The sequence below is a fragment of the Amblyomma maculatum genome, chromosome 1 (genome assembly GCF_055883805.1).
Source record: "Amblyomma maculatum isolate TAMU_Amacu chromosome 1, ASM5588380v1, whole genome shotgun sequence".
In the NCBI taxonomy this organism is placed as follows: domain Eukaryota; kingdom Metazoa; phylum Arthropoda; class Arachnida; order Ixodida; family Ixodidae; genus Amblyomma; species Amblyomma maculatum.
The window spans coordinates 48,031,274-48,042,030 of record NC_139344.1 but is presented as its reverse complement, the minus strand read 5'-3'; the positions used below and the strand labels follow the sequence as shown (position 1 = coordinate 48,042,030).

Genomic DNA, 10,757 nt, shown 5'->3' with positions numbered 1-10,757 from the left:
GCTTAGTTAGTAGCAAGGGACAGCCAAACTCACTTATATCCGGCAAATTAACGGTGTATTATTTTATTATGAAAATAGTGGAAACCAATTGCAACCGATGCTGTTAGATTCTCGCAGCACCGCTTGGGAGGTGTCCCAAACAACAGTCGGGAGAACTATAGTGACACTGCAGTGGCGCCTTTCTACATTGTCTGCTGGTGTGGCATTCTTGTTTGCCTACAGTAACGACAGGGTAATGAAAATTTCAAGCTGTTCTGTGCTGCTTTGTGTTCGCAGTGATTGTGAAACCTTCTTTGTGGTAAAAATTCCGCACTTGACTACTTCAAGGAAGTTCTAAACATGTCATTCAGTTTTGCGTCCGGCTGCACAAACAACAGAACCGATGTCATCGGTAATCATTTTCCATGCCACCTTCCGATGCATCGAAAGTACAGGCGGAGATCTCTCACTCCTGCGACATATGAGCGTCTTTCTGGGGCTGTCTTTGCTATCGAGGACTGCAAGCATATTTTAAACGGGCAAGAGGTGGAATGTCTCTTGGGAACTCGGCGCTGTAGTTTACAGTGACGTCTCTACACCTTCCTGGTCTTCCAGAGGGAATCTCAAAGGCAAACAAATGTGTAATGCAGCGAAGATAACTAAAGAAGCTTGCTTTCATGCGGGCTTTTTTGCGCGCGCAGATCCTTGCATCCACAATGCGTCCTCTTCAACCGACCCGTGCGATGCTTTTTCTGATGGGGCTGGTTTCCCTTTCTTACCCGGTTGAGGCCATTACTGCGTCTATATTGGCACTTTGTGTCCTGTGAATGTGACGCTACCCTTTATGGACTAGCGAAATGAAACTATACAAAATTAGGTAACAAAGAGAGCCTGTTTTTACTCCAGAAAGCTAACGTCAGGCTTTCTATATGCTGCCGTCAAATATCCCGATTAAGGCATATGACTCTGCAAGTACGAAGAAAAATCTAGACAAACTGGCGGCAAAGTCCGTAACCGTTCACCACAACATCGTTACTTTTATGTTTCTTTTGTTTTGTTTGTTTGTTTTTGTTTTTTGTTTTTTCAGTTTGTGCTCATGACATTGTTCCTACGAAGATAAGTTCGGGTGAGGAAGAAAATTAAAAGGGCACATGAGCTCCCCCGTTAAGGGTATGACGCGACAGCGATGATAGCTCTCGTCTGCGGCTATCCTTGGGGATTCTCTTTCGCATCCATTCACTTTGCTACCTGTTTAATCACTAATGACTTAATTCGTGCCATACTCACCAGCACACAGTCTCAGGATACCACGTTATGTAAAAAAAAAAAAAAAACACCCGCCATAGATATGAATCCTCGCTTTAGCCAAGCCGTACGAGCGTGCCTACTCACTCACGCTCTGCTCACTCGGGATCCAAGGGTCTTGGAAGTCTAGATTCCGATCTCACCCCCATATCTCACCGGCGAAATTCTAGTTGGCAGCACCTGCGATGTCGTCCGCGTCATGTGATCGATGACCGATCAATGCACGCCCGTGTAACTAATACTTGCCATAACCCGTCATTTTTCGCTCGCAACGCTGACAACGATGATTTTTCTGGTGAACAAAGCATTTGACGTTAACACGTTAGAAACGTCAGCGCCAAAGAAATGCCACATATTGCGGAACATAAAAAAGTATTTCGAGCTACCTTCACGTGGAAGAATGGAGCGATGTCCAGACAGTGGAGGCAGCACACTCAGAAATACTGACCAAAGAATTGAAACCGCACTAGCTGGTTGACCTTCCACTTTCAGCGCCTAGCGTTCACTTCATTCGAAGCAATTGAAATCAAAGTAAGCAGTGCATCGTGATGTTCAAACTCATGGCCGAATGCTTTCAAAACAATTTCGTCATGACGCCTGATTGATGTGCAGCGAAGTGCAATCAAGTGAAGTAAACGGAAGTTTATTTCGGGCTTCTTTAAAATACAACAAACAAATGTAAATGATATGAGCCCTTAAACGAACGTAGTGAACATCAAAGTGCTCGGACGGCATAAAAACACATACAAGAATGTGGGCCGATCGAAGGAAATCGCGCGTTTGCTTAACACAAAGCCGTTCTTCCCAAACTCGGTGTGTTACCCTTGTGATATTGCATGATGAGCTGTTCACAAAGTACCAACACCACTCAAGTCACATTATTGTTTTGTTATGAAGGCCGAAAGAAAGGAATCACCTGCATGTATTGGTCCTGTGCTTCCTGTCTTTGCATAAGCGCGTCAAGCGATGCGGGACAATGACATGAAAGGGCGACTGCAGCGCCGTTAGTTCCAGCGACGTCCACGGGTACCACCACAGTGTATGGCCGGATATGAGAAGCTGAGAAACGGTATCCGTCCTGTATCTGCCGAATCACGTTGATTGAAACGACATTTTTTTTTTTTTGCTCCTATTGAACTACATTGTTGAGCACAAGCCAGAAACTTAGTACAGGACACTTGAGCGAAAATAAAAAAAAAACAATTAAACAGGAAGGAGTAGTGGGAAAGAACATGGTTCTCTTTCTTGTATCATGGAAGCTATTTATTCTCCTCAGCGCGGAAATGTAGCACTCCAGAGATATATCTGCTGCATCTCTTGTCACTTATCACGCTCCCGTACGCCTATATCCTGAGGGCACAAACTGTTTTCCTCGCAAGGCTGCAGCCTCGCTTGCGGGGCCGGCTATATGCAGCCCACAAACATAACGCTCGTATACTTCACGCAGATAGATAAAGTAACACTCATTGCCTAATGGTCAGCGCTGCTGGAGATCAGCCTAGGAAGGCAAAACTGACGGCATACTTTACTGTCCACGGAAGCCAACGCAACAATCGGTAGAACCCGGAAAACCGCGTCGATCAGTGCGCCGCTAACCAGCTGCATGCACCAGAGCGCTCACAAAAGTGCTGGGTGCGGCACTTTGAGACACTCGTTCCTTTTTGCTATTTTCATCCGCGTTAGGAAACCTGCTGGAGACGAAAATAAATGTCCGCCCTGCCTCTGTGGGGGCTGGAACGGGTGGCCGACATTCGAACTAGTACACCTGCCTGGATGCCGGTTTCTGCATAGTAAAGACGGGTCATCTTGTTCAAATACCTAGATGCTGCCCTCTAGAAGCACCGCCAACAAATGGAGCCGCGAAAGTTCCTAATTCTTGGGCTGCACTCACAAAGCGGTTTTCACATTCGAACGGAATATAAGGATGTGCCGCAGGCCGGTGGGGTTATGCATTCTATAAATTTCCTTGGCGCGGCGGTATAAGGCGCGACAGAAATATGTATGCGTACTTTGCAGCGCACCGTGCCCGACTACGTTCAGTGAAGCTCACATCGACAATAGTTGGACGCTGCGGCACGCGCAACACATGCAATCCAAAGCGAGAACGTGCAGGTTCATAGCGAAAGGAAAGCACTGGTCAAACAAGCAACTAAGTTCACTGGAACTATGAATTTTGTATCTTTCAAAAACTTGAATGAAAGGGGCGTTCCGTGCTATAAACCTCTCTGTTGTCTGTTATGTAGCCCCGTCAAGCGCCTTTTGGAATGAAATGGCCTTTCATTAACGAGTGAATTGACTGCTATGGTTCTGTAGGCGGTGATAGCTCGCGGGTATCTCAACAGTCTAGGCTGAAAGGGTACAAGAGCTCTTAATCAGTATCTTGCATGATCAGCATTATTCTTTCTCATTATAACAAGAGTTAAAGCGTCAGTGAATACTTGGATTGCATTTTTAATAGCTAAGCAACGTCCAATGCCCACTCTAGGGTTGAGTTCGGTTACCGTTGCCTTGTTTCCGAGGCACAGAAAGAGACACACTGAGAACGGAGATTCACAGAAACGTATGTAGATGTCCGCAAGAACATTCAGTAATCTTGATACAAGCTGTTAAAGTATGTGTGAGTGTTTGTTTACTCACAGACTAAGAATATTTGAAACCGACAAATAACATGCCGTTGGCGCTTATGTCTGCGGTAAGCGTAAAGAGCATCTGTACTAAACACTGATCTTCTCTCGTGTGTCTATGTTTCTAAGCTTGATATTTCTATTTTCTGAAACTGTCGTCATTACATTAATTAAATTGGCAAAATTATTACTCTTGTGATAGTGTTCTGTGATTGTAGAGATAATCATCTGCTGGTATAATCGAGAGTTCTTTTTTTTGCTTGTGCGCTCTCTCTATCTCGCTTTGCAATTCTCACTAGGACTCAATGCATTTCCACTGCAGCAACAAAATGAAATGAACTACGAATAAAGTAAGAGATGTGACCGTTTTCAATTTTCTCACTTCGCTATGGTCGCCACCGTTTACTGGGAGGAAAAGATCCCTCTTCCACTTAGGACGTGCAGGGAAACGCCGAGGAAAGCCGAGCCGCCATCGGAAGAGCAACATGAAAACAAGCTGCTTCTTCTTTCCGCATCTCTTTTCCCACGCATAGAAGTGCTGCAGCTGGTGCATCGAAGTCCCGTTACGTGCAGTGCAAGCGCACAAAGCCAAGTTCACGAGGTCAGTGCACTGTCGCCGTACTCTGTCGCATTGCCAAGGCGGACGCAGCGTGCATACCCTTGGCTATAAAGTTTGTAACAAATCGCTCCTTCCGAAACACGACAAAAAAAAAATCGAAAGTTTAGAAGCGGAGAATGTCGTGTTCCTTGCCGCTTTAGATAACTATCACAAGGAAGAGTCCTGCGAACGCGGTCCAAGGAAGCGTGATAAGCCATACGCGGCAGTTTTGCCTTTCTTCTATTTCAGCAAGCGTTGTTAGTGTGCGCGTCGTTTTGAGTGCCGTGTATAGGTCATTGCCAGCGGGCGAAAAGGCAAGTGATATCGAAGTTGGAACGTCAATCGGGTTCATTTTACTACGTGCTCCACAGCCTTCCTCCTTCCTGGTGACAAAAGGATGCTCGCCACATCGAGCACGGCACTCGTGCGGTCCTGCCGGATCGACGCGCAGAGGCGACGGATTTGGCGGAGATCAGTATCTGGTCGTATAAAAGCAAAGACCTTGAGACGACACCCTCGACTGTGCCCATTCCAAACATTCGACAATGAAGCTGCTGGTACGTACACCCTTCTTGTCTCAATACGCGAGCGAAGCTTCTCTAGAAGAGCACTGCAAAAGTGTGTTTGCTAGAAGGTGATATACGAACAGCGCGTATATATGGTCTGCAGCGCACTGAATTTTGGTTACCTACCTCGGTGTCCGAACACACCGCAGTTAGCATACGCTAAAAAAAAAAAAAGGGGGGGGGGGGGAGAGAGAGAACTTGTACCACAACAGCACAGAGTGCTAGAGTCATGCTTGTACTGGCGCAGTGCATTGTGATTATTTTGGTGTTTCACAAAATCCTGAAAATAGTGGTACTCTGCTCGACGACGCGCCACATGTCTGTCGTGGGTGTCTATGTGACGTGCAAACCTGCATCTGCGGAGCACATAGTTAATTGTAGCTTCGTTTGAGAAGAAACGACATCATTTATAGCTTTGTCCGGTTACACAAGTGCTGTCGAGACCACTACATTGTGGCGGTGCTCAGATACCACTGCTTACGCAGTGGTATGCTTTTTTTCGTACGCGCTTGATGTAAGCCTGAACCTGACACTGCGAGACCTCCAGTTCATTTTCGGCTTACCTCTAAAAAGGAGAAAGAAAAAAAACATTCTTACGTTCAAAACAGGTAGGTATCTAAGGTGCGTTCGACTAGCCAGAATATAGCTGGTGACGGTTTCTGAAGACAGCATGCTTCTTCCAGATCGCTTATTCAGAACATCTGTGAAAGATGGTGCACCCTTGAGTGCACCGTCTTTGACAATTTTCACGTGCATTCATCTTAATTGTTCGGCGTTTTAAACCGTTCGGGAATTCCCCGCTCTTCGGCAACAGAAAGAAGTGCGGCGAACTTGACAATAACGCGGCACTTAAGCGGTCACTAACCGCTTGCGACGTCGTATAATACGTCTGTGGCACATGCGAGCTGCAAAGCGCGGTTATTGTTAACATAACTAGCAGCACGAGAAATGTGAACGAAGGGCACCTTCGTACGAAAATCATATAGAGCATGAAAGCCAAATGGTACGGCTAGGTTAAATCAGAAAACAGCGAGGTGTTACTTCTTGTTTATGAGTACAAACCACGTACTATATGCAGTGGGCTGCTGCAAAGCGTAATACGTGCAGGCAGAAACCCCACGCCATATTCGGCTTCAGGGAAGCGCAACAGTGTCATGTAAGCTGAATGCACTACCATCTTAATCCCCACAGCCACTGTTGATGAGCAAACCCGCTTCGCGAATGGCTGCCGCATTATTAAGGTGAAGCCTTACCTGGCTATGTTTGCATAAAACGTGTCCGCAAAAGGTGGAAGCATAACATGGAAACAAAATGAGGAAGCAAATGTAACGGGTGATATGACGTCACATTAAGGTGAGACTGGTAGTCATGAATGTGTATCTAATGACAAGTGGTATATAAGGGATATTTTTTTTTTTTTAATCTACATCAACTACACCACTGCAGCAAAAATCTATTGTAGGTATAGGAGATTTCCTACACTGGTACAGATGGTGTAGGTTGAACAAAAGGCCCTATAAATGTGCCATGTTTAGTCGTGTCATGTGAGTTGTTATTGTTTAGTCATGAGGCATACTCACTTGACTTTAGGCAGTCAGATCGGACATCCAATGTTCCTGACTATGGAGTCCATGACTTGTGTAAGTCAAAGTCATGACTCTCAAAAGTGCTTAGTTTGGCACTTAAACGTGCTGAGGCATTACGCTCAAAGTGCTGAATCGTACACACCAAAGTGCTGAGTCAGGGCACTCTAGTAGCTACTAAAGAGTATCCAAAGCACATGCATTCACATTTCTACAATGCAGATTCCTGCAGTGCTCTCAAAACTTTTTTTTTTTTTTCTATCGTGACTTTTCGCGGTACGACTGGCAGCCACAAGCGTACGGTTTTGCTGGCAAATTTTTAAATTAGGCACCTTATTAGCTGACACCTATTCTGGATCCCACTGCGCTGCAAACATTCACTGATATGAGTTATTGCTTCTGCCTTTCTCGTGCATTATGTAAAAAAAGAAAAACGTCGGTGCAGCATCAATCCATATCACTGCTTCCTGACTCGCATTATTCGTTTCGTCCTCCAATCTTGAGTCTTTTTCTTCGAATTGTAAATGTACCTCTCATCTCGACAGCAATTTCGCACAAATTAATCTAAATAGCTGTAAACGCCTAGTGTGAGCTACAACTATTGTGAGCGTAAGCCAACGGGACACTGAAATGATTCGAACAGCGCAAGGGTTAAAAATAAGGAATTATAGCAAAGAGAACTACACGTTATTCTACACGAGCCTCTTTTGCATCAAAAATAACAGAGTGCAGACTTGTGAAAACCTCCAGTACAACCTTTGTCAAAAGTTTGGAGCCCAGAGAGTTTGCTTTTAAGCCATATATTATGACTTCTTTAACAATCGTGGAAGTCCTAGCCTTTGGAGAGGCTGGGATGAAAACCTTCGGCAAGTTTGGAAACCTGGGAATGCATTACGAGCCACATAGTATGACTCAGAAGTAGACCCCCTGGGCTCTAAACTTTTGACAAAGGCTGTACTTTTTCATGGTAAGATGACGCATGTTTTCTTTACGGCGCTTTTAATTCTCATTTGATTTTTCAGGTCTTTACCGCCTTTCTTTGCGGATACTTTGGCGCCGTGTTGAGTGGAGGATTTGGACCTGGCTATGGATTTGGATATGGCGGTGGCTTCGGGAATTTTCTTGGATCCGGATACGGTTATGGCGGCTCTGGGTTTGGCCGGTCACTAGGATTCTTTGAAGGTTATGGCGGTGGGTTTGGAGGCGGATATGGAGGAGGCTACGGAGGAGGCTACGGAGGAGGCTGCGGAAAATGTTTCGGAGGAGGTTACGGAGGCGGTTACGGGGGAGGCTTTGGTGGAGGCTACGGAGGAGGCTTTGGTGGAGGCTACGGAGGAGGCTTCGGAGGAGGCTATGGAGGAGGCTACGGAGGAGGCTACGGAGGAGGCTACGGAGGAGGCTACGGAGGAGGCTTCGGAGGAGGCTTTGGAGGAGGCTACGGAGCTGGAGTCGCAAGTGGATTTTTGGGAGGCTTGGGCGGTGGTTTTGGCGGTGGATTTGGTGGTGGCCTAGGGGGCGGTGGCTTGGGTGTACCTTTAGGGGAAACTTATATCGGAGGCCCTGGTACATTCGGCTACGTAAAGACATTGACCGGACCAGCGTACCTTGTGCAAAGAGAGGACAAGGTGAAGAAGATTCACCCTGGTATCCCCATCGCGGCCCACACAGGAGTCGGCTCTGGTCCTGGATTGTTGAAAGGATAATTATGGGCGACACCTAATGCGAGCAAAGCGATAAATGGTAGGTTTGCTGCTGGCTGCCACGCGAAAATTTCCTTTTATCTCATCCGTGATCGCATTTGTGCCAAATATTGTTTATTAGAAGTTTTGTGCGCTTGAACCCGGCTCGGTATGTAAATGCCGATTGTCAACAAAACTTTAACAAACAATAGGCTTCGTTGTCGCGTCCTGCAAAGTGTTGACGCATTTTATATGACCTCCATCCATCACCTGAGGCTGGAGCCCTATCTCACTTACAACTTCGCAGCAGTTCCCGATAGAGCGATTGCGTACAGTTTACTTGCGATAGCCGCATGCTCTATCAACAGTGTTTCGTGAAATAGCACGACGTACGTGACAGGCGCTACTATCATGCCGCATGGTATATTGAGCCCGACTTGAAACGACTTGCTTTCAACTACCCAGAGTTTTTTGACAAGTATAGTGTAGTCAAATAATAATAATCGTAAAGATGGTTTCTACTCTAAGACGTTACTAAATCTCTGAAACCATTGAATGTAATCTAAGTACAATATTTTAGCCCCGCTCGAATCACCTCTATAGACATTTCAAGCTTTAGTGTACTGCTTGAACAATATCCAGTTTTTTGTTGTTTTTTTTCACAGCTCGAATACAGGTTTTTAAGTGGTAGATACAGGTGTTCATGTTCAAAATTTATTTGGCACAAATAATTTTGATACTCTTTTTTTTTTCTAGGTTTCATCGCACATCCATCATCCAGCTGACTGGTTTTGATTGTTTTTTCGTATACTTGTGACAAATATGCAAACAAAATGTGAGATTGCGATTATTTATTATATGTTTACAATAAAAGTTACATGTACATATTCTCTTTATGTCATGCGTTGTGTTTTGGTGGAATAAATAAAGGCGAGGACAAAGCCCAAACAGAAACTACAGCAAATAAAAAGAAATTCATTTTTGCCGTAAATCTTTTGTTATGGAAGTTAATTGTTCAGAATGAGCCTGAATGTATGTTGAAATTTTAATTTACACCAAGAAAATAAAATTCCAAGACTTTAATCATTAACGAATGTAACAGATCTGCGCACAAACAAACGCCTAGTACTACCATGAGCTGTCTAAACACCCTATTTTCCTGTTTTTCATCAACCCCTATAGTGATGGCCAGTTGGGACCTCCATAACTTCCCGCGAACCCCAGACTCTAGTATACTCACGATATCTCTTCCTGTCAGCTTGTTAAGAATAGTTATATTGAACAAGCGTGTAGCCTGTTTGCTAGACCACAGGGTAGGATTAATCAAATCAATGGTACAACCTAAAATGATAAAGAACAACAAGCAACACCACTGTAAGAGACAGGAAGCGTGCAGAGTGGGCCAGGGAACAAAAGCTTGCTGCTGGCATTCTAGTCGAAATCAAGAAAAAAAAATGGGCATAGACAGGTTATGTAAATCTAAAGCAAGATAACCAGTGGACGCTAAGGGTAACAGACTAGATTACACGGGAAGATAAGCGTAGCAGGAAGCAGTAGAGCGTTAAGTGGATGGATGATATGAGGAAGTTTGCGGAGACCAAGTGCATTCATCTAGTACAGGACCGACATAATTGGAAATATATGGGAGAGTAGGTGCTGTCAGGCTGATTACTACAAGTCGTATAATAGAAAGTCAGGTGTCGCAAAACAGGTATTAACAACAAATAAATTGTGCGCAACTAATCAGTTTTATCGAGGAACAACTAATACGAGAGAAAAAGGAAACTATGCGAGATGGAGAAGGTAATAGGCTGGGACAAATCGCTAGTTCATCATGTCTTTCAGCTGTTCGCAAGGCGAAGAGGAAAACTTCGGAAGATGTCAAGGTCGGTAGAGTGGGTGTTATACAAGTCCCGGTGCCTGAGATTGTCTGATGGACCAGAGTATCAATAAAAAGGCCAGTGCGCTTTCGTCGGTCTGTCAAAAGTCAAACAGTAATTAAAGGAAGAAAGGAGGCGGGATTAACAGCGCCGTTAAGGACTTTATACAAGAGCAGAAGGTCAGATTACACTGTAGGTGGCAGCTTAGAGAATGAAGCACGGACAAATTAGGATCGGTACCTTTACGGGCAAGTATTTTGCGTCGAATGAAACTATACTTGGCTACTGTCAAAAACTTAAGCATGATTTAAGCGCGAAGCTTCCGCCTCCGAAGCACGGAAGCCGACTAAAATAGCAGCAGACAGAGAACCATATAGAGCATCGAAAGAGGACTCGACCATTGAATTTATTTCATATACAAGCAAGCAATGCCAAGGCAACACATATCATTTGAAACGATGTACTGCATATGGTGAGAAGTGGGGTACACTTCGTACACTTTACAAGAAGATATTAGTTTATGCTGTCCGAAAACAACAAAAT

General features: G+C 44.8%; 1 protein-coding gene across 1 annotated transcript; it reads left to right on the top strand.

The window, feature by feature from the left end:
* Nucleotides 1-6,637: 6,637 nt before the first annotated feature.
* Nucleotides 6,638-8,358, top strand: LOC146202299 (uncharacterized). Its single transcript, XM_084600808.1, has 3 exons — nt 6,638-6,712; nt 7,678-7,792; nt 7,931-8,358. The coding sequence occupies exons 1-3, from the start codon at nt 6,638-6,640 to the stop codon at nt 8,356-8,358; spliced, it is 618 nt and encodes a 205-aa protein (XP_084456934.1).
* Nucleotides 8,359-10,757: the final 2,399 nt, after the last annotated feature.

Coding starts and splice junctions, on each gene's coding strand:
- LOC146202299 (XM_084600808.1), top strand. CDS start 6,638: ATGAGGCATACTCACTTGACTTTAGGCAGTCAGATCGGACATCCAATG. Junction 6,713..7,677: donor CTATGGAGTCCATGACTTGT/GTAAGTCAAAGT, acceptor TTGATTTTTCAG/GTCTTTACCGCCTTTCTTTG. Junction 7,793..7,930: donor TTTTCTTGGATCCGGATACG/GTTATGGCGGCT, acceptor GAGGTTACGGAG/GCGGTTACGGGGGAGGCTTT.